Source organism: Piliocolobus tephrosceles, chromosome 5 (assembly GCF_002776525.5).
Source record: "Piliocolobus tephrosceles isolate RC106 chromosome 5, ASM277652v3, whole genome shotgun sequence".
Classification (NCBI taxonomy): domain Eukaryota; kingdom Metazoa; phylum Chordata; class Mammalia; order Primates; family Cercopithecidae; genus Piliocolobus; species Piliocolobus tephrosceles.
Genome location: NC_045438.1, coordinates 112792726 through 112820560, shown reverse-complemented (window position 1 = coordinate 112820560; position 27835 = coordinate 112792726). Strand labels below are relative to the sequence as shown.

Genomic DNA, 27835 nt, shown 5'->3' with positions numbered 1-27835 from the left:
AGTAGTAGTAGTAGTAGTAGTAGTAGTAGTAGTAGTAGTAGTAGTAGTAGTAGCAGCAGAAGTCTTTCACACAGATAAAGGAACCATCACCCATCAGAGAAAGGAAAGTATTAGATACAACTCTTCCAAAGAAATCATAGGTCCAAAAAGATGAAATAGACTGTGCTAAATATTACTTAACTCAATAATATTTTGTTCATTGTGATTTAACTACAGCAGAGTGTAAAAATGAACAGTATTAGGAAATGGTCATCCTACATGTTAACACTTCAAAGTAGAAGTTAAGTATGTATCAAAGAAAAAGCATTTGTGAATTTGTCAGATGATTCAAATACAGATTACATGGTTTGTGGCTGTTGTAATATAGCAATGTTTTAGTTTACTGCATTAATCATACTCTAATCAAGTATAAAAAGTCAAGTGCAGAACACCCATATAAATTCCATAAGTACAATTTCAAAAACATTTTAAAAGATGGCTATTATGCAGCAGATATGTGCTGATTAGACACAGAAATTATTTACATCTTTTTGAGTGTGGATGAAAATATATTTGGCAAGATTTCAATTTTGATTATTTATAGATGATACATCTTAGCTAAAAGAATGTTTAACTCTTTTAAGCACACCTACTCTTTCATGTGTAGTTAGTATCATTAAAATAGAATGCATCTACCAAAATACAGATCCACAGAAAAAGTCTCTGAAGTAAATACTGAACAAACATTGTATCAGTTACATTTATATTTAAAGATAAAAATGAATGATAAATGAAATTTCTCCAGGAAAAGTCTGTTTTAAGAATGAAAAATACCTGGCTTCAAAACCAAAGAATTCTAACTAATATGACCACATATTAAAAATTTAAATCCTATTTCCCTGTTCAGGATGATAAACGTCAACAAAATGTTACTACTAGAAATTCATAAAAAGAATAACTGTGGTGGCGATTTGTACTTATTATAGTACCTTTACTTAAAGTTTCATGGAAGAAGATGTTTAATTTTTTATAGTCTCTTAAATATGAAAATTTAAAAATGTTTTCCTCTAACATATCCCACAAGCAAATGCGAAGAAAACAGAGGAATTAATGATATAATTTGTTTCCTAACCCATAAACACACAGAATTTTTTTGTCAACTGTGAAGCCACCCATTTTGGCAGCTTTTGTAGACAAACTAATATTCACTTTATATGAATATTACTTTAATATGGTACACTAAATGCCTATATAATCAAAAAATAAGAGATATAAAAAATTACTCTCCCCTAAAATAATGTGAACATTAGCATGTCTATGCCCAAATAGGATTAATATTTACCAAAATTGGGACCTTCCCATACCATGCAATTATCATGAACATGAAGTTAGATTTTATGAAACAATATAAACATAATTAATAAACTGTTATTTTATTTTCAAATGTTGTGTGAAAGGGAAGTTAAGCTTTTTTAAAGTGCAATTTTAACATGTTTTTCCCTAACTTTAAAAATGTCAGTAATTTGAAGCTTTTTTTTGAAGAAATAATGAAATTCTAGCTCAGAACTATGTATAAGAATATTCATTGTCACTTATATTAGCAAAACAGCAATAAACTAAATGTACAAAAACAGGAACAATTTAAAATAAATTACAGTAGGAACTTGCCTGCTATCATGTGAATAGAGTATAAAAATTTTATACACAAGAGTATATAATACAAAAATAAAGTATGAAACTATATATGCAATAGTATCTTGATTTAGGCAGAAGGGTAAACTAAAACATACCGGGGAAAAAAGGAAAAAAACTAGAATGTAGAATATAGAAAAACTCATTAATGGGGTGATACGATTATGTGTGATTTATATATATTTTTATTCTTTGTGCCTTTTTTCTACAATCTCTACCATAGACATGTTAAAATCGAAAAGAAAAATAATAAATGTTACAAAATATTGTATTTTCCATATGTAGATTTGTAAATTATTTCTAAAAACCAAAATTTATCCTAAATACATATAACACGAAAATTTGTGCTCACAGTGTAAATAAAACATTTATAACATTATAAATGTTGTAACATTATAATTGACATTAAATATAACGATCTACACCAGTGTTAATGCAGAGATTATATCAAAATGTAAAAAGCACAATTATTAATTGTTTCCAAATTGTATTAAGGCATTTTAAGGCTTACCTTCACAAAGTTTCTGCTTCATCACTTCCCTTATTTTGGATATTGCAATATAGTCTTCCACATAAAACACATAAGTAGACGAAGGCTTGTTGGCAATAGCTCTAAGTTCGGCATCTTCTGTTTCTGAACCAACACCAATGGCAAATAATGTTATCTTACTATCTCTTGCTGCTTCAGCTGCATCCTTGACGTCATCTTGGGATTTGCCATCCGTAAGTACCACTGCTATCTTAGTCAGAAATCGTGAGGACTTGGCAAAAAGGTAATCGAGGGCAAACTGGATGGCCTTCCCTGTCCTTGTGTTTCCTCCTAAGTAGAGTATGGATTCCACTGCTGCCGTCAAATGTTCTCCTGAATCATAGCTTCCAAGAGGAATCTCCAGCACAGGGTAGTCACTATACTGAACCACTCCAACTTGAATAAACTTTGGCCCTATGTCAAAGTTTTTTGTGATATTGACAAGCCACTTTTTCACTATTTCAAAGTTTTCTGGGCCAACACTATAAGAGCCATCTAAGATGAAAACTAAATCTGTCGGAGCAGTACGACAACCTAAGTGCAAAAGAAAACCATCATAGCATATCTTTTACATAGAAAGCAAACAGGGAGAGATTTTAAATTTATGAGTTTCAGCTATACGCTAATGTCACTGCTTATTTTAAATTGTCAATGAAATACATGTAGCTTAATGCTAACCTGAAATATTTACAAAAATATAAGCCAGTGAATAGGGAGAAAAAAATTAAAAACAGATTTTCTACCAACTTCAGGACTTAGCTAGCCAATAAAATTTCATCTTTGATATATTAATAGTTGATAAAAGTTAAATGAACCAAGATCACCCAATGAATCAACTCCTGCATTATATCCAAGATGAGTTTCTAAAGGTCTGATGTTTCATATTCAGTGAATAATGTAGTCACAGGATCAAATTGTCCTAACAATCTATGGTTAAAGGTATAAAGCTATTCCTTGCTTAGTAGAGATAGAGATTCTTGTTTCAAGTTACCAGGAAACACATGTGGTCAGCACATCCTAAGGTCCTTTTTGGGGAAAAAAAATACCATCTTTGGTGCAAGTTACATTTGAACAAGTTATAAGCAGTTGTGGAAAGAAAAAGACTTTCCCGGGGGGTGCGAGCAAGATGGCCGAATAGGAAAGAGCTCCAGCCTCCAGCTCCCAGCGCGAGCAACACAGAAGACGGGTGATTTCTGCATTTTCAACTGAGGTACCAGGTTCATCTCAGTGGGGAGTGCCAGACAATCGGTGCTGGTCATCTGGTGCAGCCCAACCAGCGAGAGCTGAAGCAGGGCGAGGCATCGCCTCACCTGGGAAGTGCAAAGGGGAAGAGAATCCCTTTAGAAACTGAGAAACACAACAACTGGAGAATCCGGTAACTCCCACCCTAATACTGTGCTTTACCAAGGGTCTTAGCAAATGGCACACCAGGAGATTATATCCCACACCTGGCTGGGAGGGTCCCACGCCCACTGAGCCTCCCTCATTGCTAGCACATTAGTCTGAGATCTAAGGACAAGGCATCACCGAGGCTGGGGGAGGGGCACCCGCCATTGCTGAGACTTAAGTAGGTAAACAAAGCCTCCAGGAAGCTCGAACTGGATGGAGCCCATCTCAGCTCAAGGAGGCCTGCCTGTCTCTGTAGACTCCACCTCTGGGGTCAGGGCATAGCAAAAAAAAAAAAAGGGGGGGGCAGCAGAACAGCAGAAACCTCTGCAGATGTTAATGACCCCGTCCGACAGCTCTGAAGAGAGCAGTGGATCTCCCAGCACGGAGGCTGAGATCTGAGAAGGGACAGTCTGCCTGCTCAAGTGGGTCCCTAACCCCTGAGTAGCCTAACTGGGGGACATCCCCCACTAGGTGCAGACTGACACCTCACACCTCACATGGTGGGGTACACCCCTGAGACGAAGCTTCCAGAGCAAGAATCAGAGAGCAGCACTCACTGTTCAGCAATATTCTATCTTCTGCAGCCTCCGCTGTTGATACCCAGGCAAACAGGGTCTGAAGTGGACCTCAAGCAATCTCCAACAGACCTACAGCTGAGGGTCCTGACTGTCAGAAGGAAAACTAACAAACAGAAAGGACACCCACACCAAAACCCCATCAGTACGTCACTAGCATCAAAGACCAAAGGCAGATAAAACCACAAAGATGGGAAAAAAGCAGGGCAGAAAAGCTGGAAATACAAAAAATCAGAGCACATCTCCCCCTCCAAAGGAACGCAGCTCATCGCCAGCAATGGATCAAAGCTGGACGGAGAATGACTTTGACAAGTAGAGAGAAGAAGGCTTCAGTCGATCAAACTTCTCAGAGCTAAAGGAGGAACTACGTACCCAGTGCAAAGAAACTAAAAATCTTGAAAAAAGAATGGAAGAATGGATAACTAGAATAATCAATGCAGAGAAGGCCATAAACGAACAGAGATAAAAATCATGACATGAGAAATACCAGACAAATGCACAAGCTTCAGTAACTGACTCGATCAACTGGAAGAAAGAGTTTCAATGATTGAAGATAAAATGAATGAAATCAAGTCAGAAGTCTAGAGTAAAAAAAAGGAAAAAGAAATGAACAAAGCCTCCAAGAAATACGGGATTATGTGAAAAGACCAATTCTATGTCTGATTGGTGTGCCTGAAAGTGAGGGGGAAAATGGAACCAGGTTGGAAAACACGCTTCAGGATATCATCCAGGAGAACCCCAACCTAGTAAGGCAGGCCAACATTCAAATTCAGAAAATACAAAGAACACCACAAAGATACTCCTCAAGAAGAGCAACTCCAAGATACATAATTGTCAGATTCACCAAAGTTGAAATGAAGGAAAAAATGTTAAGGGCAGCCAGAGAGAAAGGTCGGGTTACCCACAAAGGGAAGCCAATCAGACTAACAGCAGATCTCTCAGCAGAAACTCTACAAGCCAGAGGAGAGTGGGGGCCAATATTCAACATTCTTAAAGAAAAGAATTTTCAACCCAGAATTTCATATCCAGCCAAACTAAGTTTCATCAGCAAAGGAGAAATGAAATCCTTTACAAACAAGCAAATGCCTAGAGATTTTGTCACCACCAGGCCTGCCCTACAAGAGACCCTGAAGGAAGCACTAAACATGGAAAGGAACAACCGGTACCAGCCATTGCAAAAACATGCCAAAATGTAAAGACCATCGATGCTAGGAAGAAACTGCATCAACTAACAAGCAAAATAACCAGCTAATATCACAATGACAGGATCAAGTTCACACGTAACAATATTAACTTTAAACGTAAATGGACTAAACGGTCCAATTAAAAGACACAGACTGGCAAATTGGATAAAGAGTCAAGACCCATCAGTCTGCTGTATTCAGGAGATCCATCTCACATGCAGAGATACACATAGGCTCAAAATAAAGGGATGGAGGAAGATCTACCAAGCAAATGGAGAATAAAAAAAAGGAGGGGTTGCAATCCTAGTTTCTGATAAAACAGACTTTAAACCATCAAAGATCAAAAGAGACAAAGAAGGCCATTACATAATGGTAAAGGGATCAATTCAACAGGAAGAGCTAACTATCCTAAATATATATGCACCCAATACAGGAGCATCCAGATTCATAAAGCAAGTCCTTAGAGACTTACAAAGAGACTTAGACTCCCATACAATAATAATGGGCGACTTCAACACCCCACTGTCAACATTAGACAGATCAACGAGACAGAAAGTTAACAAGGATATCCAGGAATTGAACTCAACTCTGCACCAAGAGGACCTAATAGACATCTATAGAACTCTCCACCCCGAATCAACAGAATATACAGTCTTCTCAGTACCACATCCCACTTATTCGAAAATTGACCACATAGTTGGAAGTAAAGCACTCCTCAGCAAATGTAAAAGAACAGAAATTATAACAAACTGTCTCTCAGACCACAGTGCAATCAAACTAGAACTCAGGACTAAGAAAATCAATCAAAACCACTAAACTACATGGAAACTGAACAACCTGCTCCTGAATGACTACTGAGTACATAATGAAATGAAGGCAGAAATAAAGATGTTCTTTGAAACCAATGAGAACAAAGATACAACATACCAGAATCTCTGGGACACATTTAAAGCAGTGTGTAGAGGGAAATTTACAACACCAAATGCCCACAAGAAAAAGCAGGAAAAATCTAAAATTGACACCCTAACATCAAAATTAAAAGAACTAGAGAAGCAAGAGCAAACACATTCAAAAGCTAGCAGAAGGCAAGAAATAACTAAGATCACAGCAGAACTGAAGGAGATAGAGACACAAAAATCCCTCCAAAAAATCAATGAATCCAGGAGCTGGTTTTTTGAAAAGATCAACAAAATTGATAAACCGCTAGCAAGACTAATAAAGAAGAAAAGAGAGAAGAATCAAATAGACACAATAAAAAATGATAAAGGGGATATCACCACCGACCCCACAGAAATACAAACTACCATCAGAGAATACTATAAACACCTGTACGCAAATAAACTAGAAAACCTAGAAGAAATGGATAATTTCCTGGACATTTACACTCTCCCAAGACTAAACCAGGAAGAAGTTGAATCCCTGAATAGACCAATAGCAGGCTCTGAAACTGAGGCAATAATTAATAGCCTACCAACCAAAAAAAGTCCAGGGCCAGACGGATTCACAGCTGAATTCTACCAGAGGTACAAGGAGGAGCTGGTACCATTCCCTCTGAAACTATTCCAATCAATAAAAAAAGAGGGAATCCTCTCTAACTCATTTTATGAGGCCAACACCATCCTGATACCAAAGCCCAGCAGAGACACAACAAAAAAAGAGAATTTCAGACTAATATCCCTGATGAACATCGATGCAAAAATCCTCAATAAAATACTGGCAAACCGAATTCAATAGCACATCAAAAAGCTTATCCACCATGATCAAGTGGGCTTCATCCCTGGGATGCAAGGCTGGGTCAACATATGCAAATCAATAAACGTAATCCAGCATATAAACAGAACCAAAGGCAAAACCACATGATTATCACAATAGATGCAGAAAAGGCCTTTGACAAAATTCAACAGCCCTTCATGCTAAAAACGCTCAATAAATTCGGTATTGATGGAACGTATCTCAAAATAATAAGAGCTATTTATGACAAACCCACAGCCAATATCATACTGAATGGACAAAAACTGGAAGCATTCCCTTTGAAAACTGAAACAAGACAGGGATGCCCTCTCTCACCACTCCTATTCAACATAGTGTTGGAAGTTCTGGCTAGGGCAATCAGGCAAGAGAAAGAAATCAAGGGTATTCAGTTAGGAAAAGAATAAGTCAAATTGTCCCTGTTTGCAGATGACATGATTGTATATTTAGAAAACCCCATCATCTCAGCCCAAAATCTCCTTAAGCTGATAAGCAACTTCAGCAAAGTCTCAGGATACAAAATCAATGTGCAAAAATCACAAGCATTCTTATACACCAGTAACAAACAAACAGTTAAATCGTGAATGAACTTCCATTCACAATTGCTTCAAAGAGAATAAAATACCTAGGAATCCAACTTACAAGGGATGTAAAGGACCTCTTCAAGAACTACAAACCACTGCTCAGTGAAATAAAAGAAGACACAAACAAATGGAAGAACATTCCATGCTCATGGATAGGAAGAATCAATATCGTGAAAATGGCCATACTGCCCAAGGTAATCTATAGATTCAATGGCATCCCCATTAAGCTACCAATGACTTTCTTCACAGAATTGGAAAAAACTGCTTTAAAGTTCATATGGAACCAAAAAAGAGCCCGCATTGCCAAGACAATCATAAGTCAAAAGAACAAAGCTGGAGGCATCACGCTACCTGACTTCAAACTGTACTACAAGGCTACAGTAACTAAAACAGCCTGGTACTGGTACCAAAACAGAGATATACACCAATGGAACAGAACAAAGTCCTCAGAAATAATACCATACATCTACAGCCATCTGATCTTTGACAAACCTGAGAAAAACAAGAAATGGGGAAAGGATTCCCTATTTAATAAATGGTACTGGGAAAATTGGCTAGCCATAAGTAGAAAGCTGAAACTGGATCCTTTCCTTGCTCCTTATATGAAAATTAATTCAAGATGGATTAGAGACTTAAAGGTTAGACCTAAAACCATCAAAACCCTAGAAGAAAACCTAGGTAATACCATTCAGGACATAGGCATGGGCAAGGACTTCATGTCTAAAACAACAAAAGCCATAATTGACAAATGGGATCTAATTAAACTAAAGAGCTTCTGCACAGCAAAAGAAACTACCATCAGAGTGAACAGGCAACCTACAGAATGGGAGAAAATTTTTACAATCTACTCATCTGACAAAGGGCTAGTATCCAGAACCTACAAAGAACTCAAACAAATTTGTGAGAAAAAAATAAATAACCCCATCAAAAAGTGGGCAAAGGATATGAATAGACATTTCTCAAAAGAAGACATGCATACAGCCAACAGGCACATGAAAAAATGCTCGTCATCACTGGCCATCAGAGAAATGCAAATCAATCCATAATGAGATACCATCTCACACCAGTTAGAATGGCAATCATTAAAAAGTCAGGAAACAACAGGTGCTGGAGAGGATGTAGAGAAATAGCAACACTTTTACACTGTTGGTGGGATTGTAACGTGGTTCAACCATTGTGGAAAAAAGTATGGTGATTCCTCAAGGATCTAGAACTAGATGTACCATATGACCCAGCCATCCCATTACTGGGTATATACCCAAAGGATTATAAATCATGGTGCTATAAAGACACATGCACACGTATGTTTATTGAGGCACTATTCACAATAGCAAAGACTTGGAATCAACCCAAATGTCCATCAGTGACAGACTGGTAAGAAAATGGGGCACATATACACCATAAAATACTATGTAGCCATAAAAAAGGATGAGTTCGTGTCCTTTGTAGGGACATGGATGCAGCTGGAAACCATCATTCTCAGCAAACTATCACAAGAACAGAAAACCAAACACCACATGTTCTCACTCATAGGTGGGAATTGAACAATGAGATCACTTGGACTCTGGAAGGGGAACATCACACACCAGGGCCTATTTTAGGGAGGGGGTAGTGGGGAAGGATGGCACTGGGAGATATACCTGATGCAAATGATGAGTTGATGGGTGCTGATGAGTTGATGGGTGCAGTACACCAACATGGCACAAGTATACATATGTAACAAACCTGCACGTTGTGCACATGTACCCTAGAACTTAAAGTATAATTTTTTTAAAAAGTCAAAAAAAAAAAAAAGGAAGAAAACTACTTTCCCTGTGATAAATGCTAGCATGCTAAATGTAAAACGAAGCATGAATTATCTCATTATCATACAGGCTATAAATAATAGCTATTATTGCTGATTTGAGTATAGAAGTTACAGAAGAAGAAAAATATAGCTGTTCTTTTCTGTGCATTTTGTTAGCCATTCCAAACTATCGGAATTGCCCCAACAAACCAGTTTATCTTTTAGTCTGTGTTAGTCTTCCAACTCTGGGCCTTTGCAGTTGCTCTTCCCTTTTATTAGAATGTCTTCCTCTTTACCTGACTAATACTCTTGTTTCAGATCCCTGATTGCTTGTCAGCTTTACCATAAAACCTTTTCTGACCTTCCACAGTTAGGTTGCCACCCCCTCCTAAATTTATAACAGTCAAGAAGTTCAAAAAATAAAAAGAATTGCCAAAATAGGGATTTGTCTCAAAAATGTATCTGTGATTATGACATTATTCCTAAAGTGCTCTACTACAGGTAGTAGTATCCTCAGAAGGTGTAACGGACACAATTCCAACAACCTCTGCCATGGTGGTCACTGCCAGAGGTCAAGGAAGGGACAGCAGAAACGGAGTGCTGCCCAGAGGCAAACTTGCTAACCCAAGGGAATGCAATTTTTCTGTTATTTTTGGAAGCTTGGAAGCTGGATGGACTAGGATTAAAGGTTTATGCTTTTATTGGTTTTTTTGTTTGTTTTTTTGTTTTTTGTGTGGGGAGACAAAAGGATAGAAAAGTTTGTTGGCAGAGCTTTTCAATGTTAGCCCTTCCTAAATACTGAGACTCATTGTTGTCTGAAGCTGCTAGTGTTTGTGTGTCACCTGATTCACTCTTAGAGGGTTATTCTTGGCCCTTCCTACCCTTCTCCCTGTCACAGAGCCACCGAACATGTATTTCATAACTGCAAAGTTAGTCAAGAGCATGGGCACACAAGCAAATAATGCCATTCATTAATAAGCCCTAGACATAATATCCGTCCTGAGAACCTCTTCCTTAGAGAGATGAATGCCATTATAGAAAAGGAATGGGACTGAAGAGCAAAAACATAGTTCAAATACTAATTACTGCCCTCACAAGCTGTATTATACTAGGTAAGCCCCTTAACTTTTTAAAATCCCTTTTCCCACCCAAGAAAAAAAACAAAGGAAAGAGTATACACATTCTAGAGTGATTGCATGAATTAAACTATAAAAGTGTTAAGCAAGCTTTAAATATCATTGTATTAATAAATTTTAAGCCAAGTTGAATCAAATTATCAAACCATCTCATTTAACTTTTATAGAGACCATAGTTAATTTAAAGTAGAATGTTTATGAGTTTTAAAATGTGAACATAAGCCAACTTTTTTTTAAAAAATGTATGCTATCTCTAAATGATAGTCTGGGTAACAGAACTATAATTAATATAGCTCTTTATCTCTATATGCAAGCTTTCTTACAAGCAATAACAACATTCACTGAGATGTAATGTGCTAAACCATTAACATGCATTATCTCATTCAGTCCTGATAACCAATCTACAAGGCTTTATCTTTCTATCATACAGCTCAAAAGTGGTTGAACATGGACTCAATACCAGACTGTTTGTTCCAAAGCTTGATGTGTTAATTGAATAAACTATTGCCATAGAGTCCTCTCAAAATTATCTCTGAAGGAAGCTTTTCTTCTCAGTTAATGAGTAACATAGCGATTCATTTATTTTAGGGAGTTACAGAATCAAAAACAGTAAGAATGAGACCCTTAAAACCATTACTTGAACTCCCCTAGTTTAATTTCCAGATTCATTTGTTGATAACAAAAAAGGACAATGCTGATAGTTCTTACTTGATCTTATTTCCCCATCTTCGGCTAACACAGAATTCTGAAGAAGCAGCACCAAAACCGTGCAGAGAAATGCAATATAGTGAGCCATGTTTCTGTTTTCGTTCTAAAATTTTGGTTTTAGGATTCCTAGGGAGAAAAAAAAGGCAAGTTAAACATAATAATTAAAGTCAACATCTGGCCATTATATATTTACATTTTGAAATTACAAGACCAAGTTGAAATATAGTTAATTTTGTGACTATTAGAATTAACTTAAATCTGTTTAAAATAGCCAAATTCTAAATATATTATTGCAGGAGGACAATGAATAGCGGCTGAAGAGCATGATACACATTTTCTAAAATTTGAGCTTTTTGCAAAATATTTACTGGAATTTATCCTTTGGGCATAGCCTGTAGAACCTTATCTCATTCTTTTTACTATGTGAATATTAGCAAACATTTTTCTTTTAAATATGGGCTTGCATATAAGGGACACTCAGAGTATTCAGTGAAAATATTTCTAAGATACAGCTGATAGAATTTAATTTTTAAAATAAGATATAATTGTAAACATTAAGACCTGTCTTATTTAATTCATAAACACTCAGTTTTATAGTTTCCATACACCATCTAAAATAAGTCCTAGAACTTCACTTCTGGTTAGAATGCAGAAAGTTGCGAGAGACTGTCATTCACAGCGAGTACATACCAGATAAAGTACAAATTCATATGTTTTTTAAGCCCAGCAGAAATGAAATAATTTAAAGAAACCCAAAAGAACGAAATTCCAGAAGTTATTAACTTTTCGTCATATAGAAGTGATTCACAACTGCTTTAATCTCTGGCAGAAAGGGAATACTGATGAGAAGGAATTTGCCATAGCATGTAAAAAATCACTCAAAGCTGGTGTAACAGATTGGAAATCTGAGGAGTTTCTGCCACAAAACAAGCATTCCTTCATTCAGCAGTTTCTTCTGGTGAGCCTTAACTAAATATACAGAGTAGATAAGTAGTAGTACATAGAAAGTTGGAAACAGTATAGAACAGCCTAGAGAGAGTCTGTCCCTCTTCCTATCCAGGTACTTTCTCAGAGTATTTGTCTCATATCCAGAGACTTTCTCAAATATAAAACGGTGGCCATGACTTGAAAAGAAGCAAGAAATTTTTATACCTGATCAGGAGAAAAACAGCATAAGCAGATCCAAAGATTACCTAAAATCCTAATATCAGAAGCAGCAAAAAGTGTTTGTAAAATGGCAATGATAAATACGTTAAAGAATCTAGTAAATAAGATGGAAAACATGTACAAAGATGTGGAAAATTTCAGAAGGCAGATGAAAACTATACATAAAGATACAAAGAAAAACTCTTGCAATTAAATATACATCGGAAAATGGTTTATACAATGGGTTTACCTGCATCCATTAGAGGAAAAGATAAGTAAACTTGAAGATAAGTGAATAGAAATTATCAAAAAATGAAACCCCAAGGCATAAAAACATGATAAAAGGAATAGAGCATCTAGAACTTATGGAACAATACCAAGTGATCTTGATTTAGCATATAAGTAAATTTTTCTCAAGAAAAAGGAGAGAATGAAGAAATATTTGAAAAGACATGGCCAAAAATTTTCCAAATTAATGAAAGCCACCAATTCTCAGATCAAAGAACTTCAGCAAACCCCAAGTGAGACACAAAGTTAATCATACCTGCATACATCATATACAATCAACTGAAAATCAAAATAAAATATAAAATTCCTAAAACTGGGCTGGGCACGGTGGCTCACGCCTGTAATACCAGCACTTTGGGAGGCTGAGGCAGGTGGATCACGAGGTCAGGAGATCAAGACCATTCTGGCTAACATGGTGAAACCCTGTCTCTACTAAAATTACAAAATAAATTAGCCAGGCATGGTGACTGGTGCCTATAGTCCCAACTACTTGGGAGGCTGAGGCAGGAGAATGGCATGAACCCGGAAGGCAGAGCTTGCAGTGAGCCGAGATCGCGCCACTGCACTCCAGTCTGGGCGACTGGGCAAGACGCCATCTCAAAAAAAAAAAAATTCCTAAAACTGGCCAGAGGAAAAATGATACAGTACCTACAGAGGGACAGCAGTAAGGATTTTAGACAGAAATTTTCTAGTAATAAACTGAGCACTCAATCAGAAAGAGATAAAAATCCTAAATGTGTGGACATCTAATATTAAAGCTGCTAAATATATGAAACAAAAAAATGAAAAAAACATAAGCAGAGACACATTAAAAATAATGTGAGGTTTTAATATCTAGCACTCAGTATTATTTAATTAGACCAGAAAAAATCAGTGGAGCAGAAGGTTTGGACAACACTATTATTAACCAGCTTCACCTAGTTAATATTTACAAAACACTTCAACTAACAACAGAAGAAAACATATTGTTTTGTAATGCATATGAAACAGTCACCAAAAAGACAATATGCTGGAGAGAAAACAAGTCTCAGATTTCAAAAAATTGAAACCATACAGATTGTGTTCCTTGACCAAAGGGCATCTGGATATGAAGTTTTCTTTCTTGAAAAGCATTTTATTAAAAATGTAACTTATTAGTAGATAATTGGACGAGTTTCAATAAATAGTATTTTTCTAGGACTTTGGCTATTTCACCTCTCCACTCATCATCTTTCTGTTATCTATAGGATCTGTAGTTGTCCTACAGACTTTCAGAAGTAAAAGTCCTAAAATACGTTGAAATTAAGCAACATACTTCTAAATAATCCATGAGATTTTAAAAGTCAAAGAAGTTTTTAAATATTTCAAACTCAATAATTTTTTAAATCAAATATTTTGTGATACAGCTAAAGCAGCACTTAGAGAGAAATTTTAGCTTTAAAAGCATATATTAAACAAAAATGAAACCAGTGTATCTAAGCTTCCACCTTAAGAAGCTAAAAATAGTACAATACATTAAACCCAAAAAGTAGAAAAAACTATGAAATATAAATTTGAAAGACAATTTAAAAAATAAATAATTAAAAAGTTAATTACTTGGACAAATAAATATACTGATATGCCTTAGTAATTATAACCAAGAAAAAACAGAGAAAACATAAATAATTGCCTAAGTCAGTATTCAAATAGAAAGCACCACCTTAGATCCTACAAACATTAAAAGGGTAACTGGACAGGCAAAATGAACAGTCTTTGAAAAACACTATTTATTGAAATTGGTCCAGTTATTTAATAAAGAAGTTAAATTATTAATCAAAAACATTCCCACAAAGAAAACTCCTGGTCCAGATAGCTTCACCAGTAATTTCTTCCAACAATTTCTACGAAACAGTCAAGGGAAAAAAATAAAATAAAACTATTTGTTTCAGTGGAATTAAATGAAAATAAAGAAGAAGTGAACTCCCCCCAATTTTTATTATGAGGCCAACACAACCCTAGTTAAAAAAAAAAAAAAACAACCTAGACAAAGATATTACAAAAAATTATAGTCCATTGATTTAGCATATAAGTAAATTTTCCATTATTCTTTATGAACAAGGATATAAAAATCTATGACAAAATATTAGCTAATTAAACATAACAATATATTTTAAAATATCATGACCATGTGGGATTTATTAGAGAGATGCAAGATGGGTTTAACACTCAAAATTCAACTTATATAATGTACTACAGTAAGAGACTAGGAAAAAAAAATCACATGAACATCTCAATTTATGCATCAAAAGTTCTTAACAAAATTTAACACTCATTTATGATAAAACTTTCAGCAAACTAAGAGTAGGACTTAACCTATGAATGTGAATGCTGTCTATAAAAAAATCTACATACAACATTACACTGAGTTGTGAAACACTAAATTCTTTCCTTCTCAAATCAGTAAGTAGCTAAGGATACATTCTCATACCACTTCTATTCAAAAATGTACAGGGAGTTCTAGCGACCGTCATGGGCACAAATGAGAAATAAAACATGTAAAGATTATAAAGGAAAAAATAAAACTGTCATTATTTATGGAAAACATGATAATCTACATAGAAAGTGGAATCTACAAAAACAATAGTAGAACAAAGTGAATTTAGCAAGGTCACAAGACACAAGATTAATGGTTTCGTTATTGGGAAAAAATATCATTTTCAATAGTATCAAAAGTATTATAAATGTGGAAATAAAGCTAATGAAATATGGAAAGACCTCTGTACTGAAACATTGCAAAATAAAAGAAACCAAATAAATGGAGAGATCCATATTCAGAATTAAAAGACTCAATATTATTAACATGTCCACCCTTCCCAAATGGTCTATAGATTCAACAAAATCCCAATTTTTAAAATTAACAAATATTCTAAAACATGAATAAAATGCAAATTATTTTGAATTGGAACAATCTTGAAAAAGAACTCTCTTAATAACAAAGTTGGAGAACTGGTATTATCTGATACTGACTTATGTCAGTCTGCTTTCTGTTGTTATAACTGAATACCCGAGATGGAGTAATTTATAAAGAAAATACATTTATTTCTTACAGTTCTGAAGGCTGGAAAGCCCAAGGTCTAAGGGTGAAATCTGGTGAGGGCCTTACAGCTGGTGGGGGTTTTCTGCAGAGTCTCTGTGTGGTACAGGGTACCACACGGTGAGGGGGCTCAGGAGAGAGAACTTACCTGGCTTTTTATAACAGAACTACTTTCCTGATAACTAACCCACTCCCATGGTAATCCATTAATCAACTAACCCATGAAAAGGATGTATCTATCCATGACAACAGAACCCTCATGACCCAATCACCCCTTAAAGGACCCACCTCCTAGAACCTTTACACTGGAGATTAAGTTTCAACATGAGTTTCAGAGGTGGCAAACATTCAAACCATAGCAACTTGCTACAGAAATCAAGAAAGTATGGTACTATATTGACATAAAGGTAGGCATAGAACAGAACACAATAGAGTTTTGGTAACAGACCCACACTTACATGGTCAACTGATTGATTGTCAACAAAAATGTCAAAGTAGTTGCATAGGAAAGGAAAGTCTTTTCAACAAACATTGCTGAATCAACTGAAAAAACACATGGAACAAAATGAACCTGGACTCCTACCTCATTTCACGTAAGAAAATTAAATGGAACATAGATCTAAATGTAAAAGTTAAAACTATAAGTCTTCAAAGAAAAAACATAAAAGAATATCTTCACAACTTTAGGATTAAGGTGAATATTTCTTAGGACACAAAAACCACTAGCAGTTTTAAAATAAGTACATCAGATTTAATCAAAATTAAACATTTCCATTCCTTAAAAGACACCATTTAAGAATGCAAGCCAATGTTCGCATTAAAATATTTCTGACAAATGACTCATATCAGAAAACATAGATAATAAAAAGAAAAACAACACAATTTTTTAAATGAGTAGAAGGTCTTGAACAGACACATTACAAAAGAAGATACAGAAATGGCCAATAAGCACATTAAATAGTACTCATCATCACTAGTTATCAGGGAAATGCACAGTAAAACAACAGTAAGATATAATTTCTTTTTTTTTTTTTTGAAACGGAGTCTTGCTCTGTCACCCAGGCTGGAGTGCAGTGGTACGATCTCAGCTCATTGCAAGCTCCACCTCCCAGATTCACGCCCTTCTCCTGCCTCAGCTTCCCGAGTAGCTGGGACTACAGGCGTCCGCCACCACGCCTGGCTAATTTTTTGTATTTTTAGTAGAGACGGGGTTTCCCCATGTTGGCCAGGATGGTCTTGATCTCCTGACCTCGTGATCCGCCCGCCTTGGCCTCTCAAAGTGCTGAGATTACAGGCATGAGCCACCGTGCCTGGCCAATATGATTTCACACCTACAAAAATAGCTAAAATTAAAAGACTGATAATATCAAATGTTCACAAGTATATGTGAAGAAACTGGAATTCATACGTTGTTGGCGAGATTGAAAACGGATGTAATCACTTTAGAGAACTGTTAGGTAAAGTTTCTTATAAACTATGGCCAGTGATTTTTCTGCTAGGTGTGTAGCCTAGAGAAATGAAATTGTGTGTCCATAGCAAAAGACTTTAGCAGTGTTTACAGTAATTTTATTCATAATAATTTCAAACTAAAAATAACCCAAGTGCTATCAACAGGACAATAAATATACAAGTTGTGTGATATATTCATACAATGAAATACTACTCAGCAGCTCTGGGCACAGAATCTCTGAAAATAAGGAAGCAGCCCGAGTTAGGAACTTATAGATAAAACTCCCATCTCCCTGGACAGAGCACCCGGGGAAAGGGTGGCTGTGGGCACAGCTTCAGCAGACTTGAACGTCCCTGCCTGATGGCTCTGAAGAGACCAGTGGACCTCCAGCACAGCGTTCAAGCTCTGCTAAGGGTCAGACTGCCTCCTCAAGTGGGTCCCTGATGCCCATGCATCCTGACTGGGAGATACCTCCCAGTAGGGACCAACAGACATCTCGTACAGGAGAACTCTGGCTGGCATCTGGCAGGTGTCCCTCTGGGACAAAGGGAAAGGGGAAAGAACAGACAGCAATCTTTGCTGTTCTGCAGCCTCTACTGGTGATACCCAGGCAAACAGGATGTGGAATGGACCTCCAGCAAACACCAGCAGACCTGCAGCAGACAGACCTGACTGTTAGAAGGAAAACGAATAAACAAAAAGGAATAGCATGTCCACTCAAGGACCCCATCTGAAGGTCACCAACATCAAAGACCAAAGGTAGATACATTCACAGAGATGGGGAGAAACCAGTGCAAAAATGTTGAAAATTCCAAAAACCAGAACACCTCTTGTCCTCCAAAGGATCACAACTCCTCACCAGCAAGGGAACAAAACTGGACAGAGAATGAGTTTGACGAATTGACAGAAGTAGGCTTCAGAAGGTGGGTAATAACAAACTCCTCCAAGCTAAAGGACCATGTTCTAACCTGATGTAAGGAAAATAAGAACCTTGAAAAAAGGTTAGATGAATTGATAACTAGAATAACCAGTTTAGAGAAGAACACAAATGACCTGATGGAGCTGAAAAATACAGCAAGAGAACTTCGTGAAGCATACACAAGTATCAATAGCTGAATCAATCAAGTGGAAGAAAGGATACCAGAGATTGAAGATCAACTTAATGAAATAAAGTGAGAAGAGAAGATTAGAGAAAAAAGAATAAAAAGGAATGAACAAAGCCTCCAAGAAATATGGGACTATGTGAAAAGACCAAATCTATATTGAACTGGTGTACCTGAAAGTGACGGAGAGAATGGAATCAAGCTGGAAAACACTCTTTGCGATATTTTCCAGGAGAACTTCTCCAACCTGGAAAGACAGGCCAACATTCAAATTCAGGAAACACAGAGAACACCACAAAGATACTGCTTGAGAAGAGCAACCCCAATACATATAATTGTCAGATTCACCAAGGTTGAAATGAAGGAAAAAATGTTAAGGGCACCAGAGAGAAAAGTTGGGTTACCCATAAATGGAAGCCCATCAGACTAATAGCAGATCTCTCAGCAGAAACCCTACAAGCCACAAGAGAGTGGGGGCCAATATTCTACATTCTTAAAGAAAAGAATTTTCAACCCAGAATTTCATATCCAGTCAACCTAAGCTTCATAAGCTAAGGAGAAATAAAATCCTCTAGAGACAAGCAAATGCTGAGAAATTTTATCTCACCACCAGGCCTGCCTTACAAGAGCTCCTGAAGGAAGTGCTAAACATGGCAAGGAAAAACCAGTAGCAGCCACTGCAAAAACATACCAAATTGTAAAGATGATTGACACTATGAAGAAACAAATTCAAAAGCTAGCAGAAGACAAGAAATAACTAAGATCAGAGCAGAACTGAAGGAGACAGAAACACGAAAAACCCTTCAAAAAATCATCAAATCCAGGAGCTGGTTTTCTGAAAAGATCAACAAAATAGATAGACTGCTATGAAGACTAATAAAGAAGAAAAGAGAGAAGAATCAAATAGACACAATAAAAAATGATATAGGGGATCCCACAGAAATACAAACTACCATCAGAGAATACTATAAACATGTCTATGCAAATAAACTAGAAAACTAGAATAAACGGATAAATTCCTGGACACATACACCCTCCCACATCTAAATCAGGAAAAAGTCGAATCCCTGAATAGACCAATAACAAGTTCTAAAATTGAGGCAGTAATTAATAGCCTACCAACCAAAAAAAGTCCAGGACCAGACGGATTCACAGCCGAATTCTACCAGAGGTACAAAGAGGAGCTGGTACCACTCCTTCTGAAACTGTTCTAAACAACAGAAAAAGAGAGAATCCTCCCTAACTCATTTTATGAGGCCAGCATCATCCCGATACAAAAATCTGGCAGAGACACAACAAAAAAAGAAAATTTCAGGCAAATATACCTGATGAACATCAGTGCAAAAATCCTCAATAAAATACTGGCAAACTGAATCCAGTAGCACATCAAAAACTTTATCCACCACGATCAAGTCAGGTTCATCCCTGGGATGCAAGTCTGGTTCAACATATGCAAATCAATAAATGTAATTCATCACATAAACAGCACCAATGTCAAAAACCACATGATTATCTCAATAGGTGCAGAAAAGGCCTTCAACAAAATTCAACATCCCTTCATGCTAAAAACCCTCCATAAGCTAGGTATCGATGGAACATATCTCAAAATAATAAGAGCTATCTATGACAAACCCACAGCCAATATCATACTGAATAGGCAAAACTGGAAGCATTCCCTCTGAAAACCAGCACAAGACAAGGATGCCCTCTCTCACCATTCCTATTCAACATAGTATTGGAAGTTCTGGCCATGGCAGTCAGGCAAGAGAAAGAAATAATGGATATTCAAATAGGAAGAGAGGAAGTCAAATTGTCTCAGTTTGCAGATAACAAGACTGTATATTTAGAAAATCCCATCATCTCAGCCCAAAATCTTCTTAAGCCGGTGAGCACTTCAGCAAACTCTCAGGATACAAAATCAATGTCCAAAAAGCACAAGCATTCCTATACACCAATAACAGACAAACAGACAGTCAATAATCCTAGGTCTCTGGGAGGTGGAGGTGGGCAGATCACAAGGTCAGGAGTTCTAGACCAGCCTGAACAACATGGTGAAACCTGTCTCTACTAAAAATACCAAAAAAACAAGAAAAAGTTGGGTGTGGTGGCAGTTGCCTGTAGTCTCAGCTACTGGGGAGGCTAAGGCAGGAGAAATGCCTGAACCAGGGAAGCAGAGGTTGCAGTGAGCTGAGATCACACCACTGCACTCCAGATTGGACAACAGGGCAAGACTCCATCTCAAAACAAAAACAAAAACAAAAACAAAAACAAAAAAAACACCAGAGAGCCAAATCAAGAGTGAACTCCCATTCACTATTGCTACAAACAGAATAAAATACCAAGGAATACAACTTACAAGGGAAGGACCTCTTTAAGAAGTACTACAAACCACTGCTCAAGGAAGTAAGAGAGGACACAAACAAGTGAAAACAGTCCATGCTCATGGAAAGGAAGAATCAATATCGTGAAAATGGCCATACGGCCCATTGGCTTTCTTCACAGAATTGGAAAAAAACACTTTTAACTTCATATAGAACCAAAAAAGAGCCCACATAACCAAGACAATCCTAAGCAAAAAGAACAAAGCTAGAGGCATCATGCTACCTGACTTCAAACTATACTACAAGTCTACAGTAACCAAAACAGCATGGTACTGGTACCAAAACAGATATAGAGACCAATGGCGGCCTTGGAAACAAAACCACACATCTACAAACATCTTATCTTTGACAAACCTGACACAAACAAGCAACAGGGAAAAGATTCCCTATTTAATAAATGGTGTTGGGAAAACTAGCTAGCCATATGCAGAAAAGTGAAACTGGACCCCTTCCTTACACCTTATACAAAAATCAATGCAAGATAGATTAAAGACTTAAACAAAATACCTTAAACCATAAAAATTCTAGAAGAAAACCTAGGCAATACCATTCAGGACATAGGCATGGGCAAAGACTTCATGTCTAAAATACCAAAAGCAATGACAACAAACACTAAAATTGACAAATGGGATCGAATTAAACTAAAGAGCTTGTGCATAGCAAAATAAACTACCATAAGAATGGGAGAAAAATGTTGCAATCTATGTATCTATGCAACTGACAAAGAGCTAATATCCAGAATCTACAAAGAACTTAAACAAATTTACAAGAAAAAACAACCCCATCAAAAAGTGGGCAAAGGATAAGAAGAGACATTTCTCAAAAGAAGACATTTATGCAGCCAACAAGCATATGAAAAAAGCTCATCATCACTGGTCGTTAGAGAAATGCAAATCAAAACCACAATGAGATACCATCTCACGCCAGTTAGAATGGTGATCATTAAAAAGTCAGGAAACAACAGATGCTGGAGAGGATTAGGAGAAATAGGAATGCTTTTACACTGTTGGTGGGAGTGTTAAATTAGTTCAACCATTGGGGAAGACAGTGTGGTAATTCCTCAAGGATCTAGAAGTAGAAATACCATTTGACCCAGCAATCCCATTACTGGGTATATACCCCCAGAGAATTATAAATCATTCTAATATAGGGATATATGCACAGGTATGTTTATTGCGGCACTATTCACAATAGCAAAGACTTGGAACCAACCCAAATGTCCATCAATGATAGACTGGATTAAGAAAATGTGGCACATATACACCATAGAATACTATGCAGTCATAAAAAAGGATGAGTTCATGTCCTCTGCAGGGACATGGATGAAGCTGGGAATCATCATTCTCGGCAAACTATTCCAAGAACTGAAAACCAAACACCGCATGTTCTCACTCATAAGTGGGAGTTGAACAATGAGAACACATGGACACAGGGAGGGGAACATCACACACTGGGGCCTGTCGGGGGGTGGGGGCCTAGGGATAACACTAAGAGAAATTCCCAATGTAGGTGACGGGTTGATGGGTGCAGCAAACCACCCTGGCATGTGTATACCTATGTAACAAAACTGTACATTCTGTTGATGTATCCCAGAACTTAAAGCATAATAAAAAATAATAATTTAATAATTTTAAAAAAGAAATACTAATCAGCAATCAAAAAATCATGAACTGTTACAGGAAACAACATGAATAAATTTAAAATACATTGTATTTAATAAAAGAAGCCAGACACAAAAGAATACATACAGTACGTTTCTAGTTGTATGAAGCCCCAAAACAGGCAAAACTAATCTATGGTGTTAGAAACCAGGAAACCTTTGCCTGAAAGTGGCACAAGTAAACTTCCTGGGCAACAGAAACAGGCTATGTTTGCAAAGTCAGTGTTCGGATATATGAACGCAATTAAACCAGATGTGTTATATCTGTATAATTTATTTTATATATAAATGAAAGAAAATCAGTCCATTACTATCAATTTCCAAATTAGGCCAGCCCCTCTGCATAAAGAGTTCTAAAAGACCAAAAAGAGGCTTTTAAATTTTTTTTGAGAAGAAGTCTCACTCTGTCACTAGGCTGGACTGTAGTGGTGCTACATCAGCTCACTGCAGCCTCCACCTCCCAGGCTCAAGTGATTCTCCTCCCTCAGCCTCCTGATGAGCTGGGACTGCAGGCACACGACACCATGCCCAGCTAACTTTTGTATTTTCAGTAGAGACTAGGTTTCACCATCTTGGCCAGGATGGTCTTGATTTCTTGACCTCATGATCCCAAAGTGCTGGGATTAGAGGCGTGAGCCACCATGCCCAGCCGAGAGGCATTTTTAATGAGTCATCAACAGGATGTGCTGTTTTATGGTAACAACATGTCCTAAGAAATTTTCACCGACTTCCTTCCCAAAAGCCTCAAAATTATTAAGCTCCTCTACCAAAAAAATCTCAGTATTTCTATGTATATGTAATTCATTCAGATTTCTTGGGTAAAGTTAATTCCCTAATGTTACTATAATTTAAATTGACAATCATTAAAGTAGAAGATACAAAAGGACACTAAATGCATATTATTACCATGTTATTTAATCATTAAAACTGGTGTGGTTCGTAAATATTTCATTATACATATGTTTATGTACTCTTCAAATGAAGTTAGGCTTATCAAGTTTTAACACTTAGTTGAATAGGGAGTGTGTTAAACATATGGATGCCCTAACCCTAAGCCAGTAGCTTCAGACTGTAGGGGAAGGGACCAACTATTATTTAAAAATAAATAAATGAATCTCCTCATATGCTAACGTGCACCAAAGTTTTATAAATTCTAGTATGGGGCAATGCAAAATGATAAATAAGAAAAAAAGTCCCTATTTCCTTGGTAGAGAAGTACATTAGCAACCCTAAATAGGGTACTATAACTCAGAATTTCTACAAGCAAAAAATTATAAAGCCTTGATACTCAGAGTAATCAGGTGACCATTAGCATTCCCATTTCTCAAATGTTAAGGTATATAAAACTCACTTAGAGACCTTACTAAAATGTAGATACTGATTACATAGCTTTAGTTTGTAGATGAAGGGTCTTCATTTTGGCTACGGTTTGAATGTTTGTCCCCTCCAAGTTTCATGTTAAAACTTAATCATTAATGCAGCAGTACTGAGAGGCAGGGCTTTTAAAAGATGATTGGGTCATGAGGGCTCTGCCCTTTTGAATGGATTAATCCATTCACAGATTAGTGGATTAATAAATTAATAAATTAATGGACTAGCATAGGAATGGGACTGGTGGCTTTATGAAAAAAGGAAGAGAGACCTCAGCTAGCATGCTCAGTCCCCTCATCATGTTATGCCCTCTGCAGCCTTGTGACTCTGCAGAGAGTCACCACAAGCATGGAGGCCTCACCAGATGTGGCCTCTTGACCTTGGATTTCTTAGCCTTCATAAGAAATGATTTTTTTTCATTAAAATTATGCAGTTTTGAGTATTCTCTTACAAGCAATAGAAAACGTACTAAAACAACTAGCAAGCTGCCAGGTGATGCTAATTCTTCTGGTCCATAGGCCACACTTTGTGTATTTTGGTGCTAAAAGCTTTTGTCTTTTGTTGTTCTTTTCCCAAAAGTAAAAATAGTGCTGAAATTTCTAAAATATCAGGAATAGTATCTCCCTGGTTTTAAGGATCTGAACCCCAGTCTCTCTGTCTTCCTGAAACAAATGTGGTGGGGGAGGTAAAGAAGGGCAGAACTGTGACCCCAGTAGCATGAACCAAGAGTATTTTAATATCTATTTTAGTTCACTTAGAATAGTAAGAAAAAAAAAGAGTGACAACTCAAATAAATAAAATTATAAAGAGGAGCCATTGTAAATGATATTTCAGAGACACAAAAATATTATGAGACTACTATAAAAATTATATGCTAACAAACTGCATAACATAAATTTCTAGAAACTTAAAACTTACTAAAACTGAATGATGATGAAATACAAAATCCTAACAGACCTATAACTAGTAAAGAGATTAAATCAGTAAACAAAACCTCCCAACAAAGAAAGGTCCAGAACCAGACAGCTTCATGATGAATTCTATTAGACTTTAAAAGGAGAATTAATGCCAATTCTCCCCAAACTCTTCCAAAATATTAAAGAAAAGAAAATACTTCAAACTCAATTTATGAGGCTGGCTTTACCCTAATAACAAAGCCAGACAAAAACACTACAAGAAAAAAAAAAATCACAGGCCAATATCCCTGATGAACATGGATGTAAAATTTCTCAATAACCTACTAGTAAACTAAATTCAACAGTACATTCAAAGTGTCATATGCATGACCTAGTGGGATTTATCCCTGAGATGCAAGGATGGTCCAACATAGGTAAGTCAATAAACATGATATACCACATTAAAAACAAAGAATAAAATTATATGATCATCTAAATACACGCCAAAACAAAAGCATCTGACAAAATTCACCATCATTTTATAATTTAAAAAAACTCAATAAATTAGGTATGGAATGAATGAACTTCAACATAATAAAGGCCGTATATGACAAATCCATAGCTAATATTATACTAATGGTTAAAAGCTGAAAGCTTTTCCTCTAAGATCAGGAAAAAAACAAGGGTGCCCAGTCTCACTACTTCTCTACAACATAGTACCAGAAGTCCTAGCCAAACCAATTAGGCAAGAAAAAGAAACAAAGGCATCCAAATTGGAAAGGAAGAAGTAAGACTGTTTCTATTAGCATGTGGCATAATCTTATTGTAGAAGGCCTTAAAGACTCTACCAAGAAAGTATTAAAACAAATAAATTCGGCCGGGCGCGGTGGCTCAAGCCTGTAATCCCAGCACTTTGGGAGGCCGAGATGGAGATCGAGACCATCCTGGCTAACCCGGTGAAACCCCATCTCTACTAAAAAAAATACACAAAAAACTAGCGGGGCGAGGTGGCCGGCGCCTGTAGTCCCAGCTACTCAGGAGGCTGAGGCAGGAGAATGGCGTAAACCCGGGAGGCGGAGCTTGCAGTGAGCTGAGATCCGGCCACTGCACTCCAGCCTGGGCGACAGAGCGAGACTCCGTCTCAAAATAAAAAATAAATAAATAAATAAATAAATAAATAAATAAATAAATAAATAAATTCAATAAACTTGTGGGATACAAAATCAACACATAAAAGTCAGTCGCCATTTCTATGTCTTAATAATGAACAATCCTAAAACAAATTAAGAAAGCAATATAATTTACAATAGCATCAAAAGGAATAAAATAGGAATAAATTCGACCAAGGAGGTGAGATATCTGTACATTGAACACTCTAAACCATTGATGAAAGAAATTGAAGAAGATACAAATACAATTCTTCACACTGATAAATGGAAAGATATCCACATTCATGAAATGGAGGAATTAATATTGTTCAAATGTCCATACCACCCAAAGGGATCCATAGATTTAGTTCAATCATTATCAATATCTCAATGGCATTTTTTACAAAAATCAAAAAATTAAGTCCTAAAATTTGTATGGAACCACAAAAACCCCAAATATCTAAAGCAATCTTGAACAAGAAGAACAAAACTGGAGGTATCACACTTCCTGATTCAAGTTATATTATAAAGCTATAGTAATTAAAACAATGGTACTGGCATAAAAACAGTTGCACAAACCACTGGAACAGGATAGAGGGCCAAGAAATAAATCCACACATACATAGTTAATTTTCCACAAAATGTCAAGAAAGGATAGTCTCTTCAACAAATAGTGCTGGGAAAACTAGATATCCATGTGTAAAAGAATGAAATTGGACCCTTATAGCATACACAAAATGGATTAAAGACAAACAAAAGACATGAAATCACAAAACTTCTAGAAGAAAACACAGGGGAAAAGCTTAATAACACTGGTCTTGGCAATGACTCTTTGGATTTGACAACAAAAGCACAGACAACAAAGTTAAAAATAAACAAGTGGGACTACATCAAACTAATAAGTTTATGCACAGCAAAGGAAACAATTGATGAAATAAAAAGGCAATCTACAGAATGGAAGAAAATATCTGCAAACCATATATCTGATAAAGAGTTAGTATCTAAAATACAAAAGAAACCCATACAATTCAATAGCAAATAAAAAACTGATTAAAGAATGGGCAAATGACATGAATAGACAATTTTCCAAAGAAGACATACAAATGGTCAACAAGTATATAAGATGTTCAACATCACTACATCACTAGTTATCAGGGAAATGCAAATCAAAATGGCACCACTTCATACCTGTTAGCAAGGCTATTATCAAAAAGGCTATTATCAAAAAGCCGAAAGATAGCAAGCATGGGTGAAGATTGGAGAAAAGGGAATACTTGTATACTGTTGGTACAGCCATTATGAAAAATAGTATAGAGGTTCCTCAAAAAATTAAAAGTAGAACTACTATATGAACCAGTAATTTTACCACTGGATATGTTTCCAAAGGAAATAAAATCACTATCTCAAATAGGTATCTGCTGTCTCATATTCATTGCAGCATTAAGACGACCATATGAACCAGCAATCCTACTACTGGATATATTTCCAAAGGAAATAAAATCACTATCTCAAAGAAGTATCTACAGTCCCATATTCAATGCAGCATTATTTACAGTAGCCAAGCTATGGAAACATCCTAAGTGTTCATCAACTGAAGAATGAATAAAGAAACTGGGGTGTGTGTACACATACACACACTCTCACACAGAAGAGAATACTATCTAGACTTACAAAAAAAGAAAATCCTACCATTTGCAACAACATGGATAAACCTGGAGGACAGTGAGCTAAGTGAAATAAGCCATACACAGAAAGACAAATACTGCATGATCGCATGTTGAAATCTAAAAAATTAAAGTCAAACTCAGAAACAGAGAGTAGAATGTTGATTAACTCAGGCTGGGGAAGAGGCAGAGAGGAGATGTTGGTCAAAGGGTGCAAACTTTGATATATATGATGAATACATTCTGGAGACCTAATGTACAGCATGGTAACTACAGTTAATAATTTATTTTATACTTGAAATTTGCTGAGGGAATAGATCTCAAGTTTCCTTACCACAAAAAAGAAAGATAACTCATGAGGTAAT

General features: G+C 36.4%; 1 protein-coding gene across 2 annotated transcripts in view; it reads right to left on the bottom strand.

Moving 5' to 3' along the window:
• Positions 1 to 11399, bottom strand: part of COL21A1 (collagen type XXI alpha 1 chain) — a 130793-nt gene extending 119394 nt beyond the window's left edge. For both annotated transcript variants that reach the window (XM_023222972.1, XM_023222971.1), the window contains exons 1-2: positions 11312 to 11399; positions 2183 to 2734 (exon numbers count right to left, since the gene is read on the bottom strand). In XM_023222972.1, the coding sequence (XP_023078740.1) occupies positions 2183 to 2734; positions 11312 to 11399 (640 nt within the window). The remainder of the gene's footprint in view (positions 1 to 2182; positions 2735 to 11311) is intronic.
• Between the last annotated feature and the right edge of the window lie 16436 nt (positions 11400 to 27835).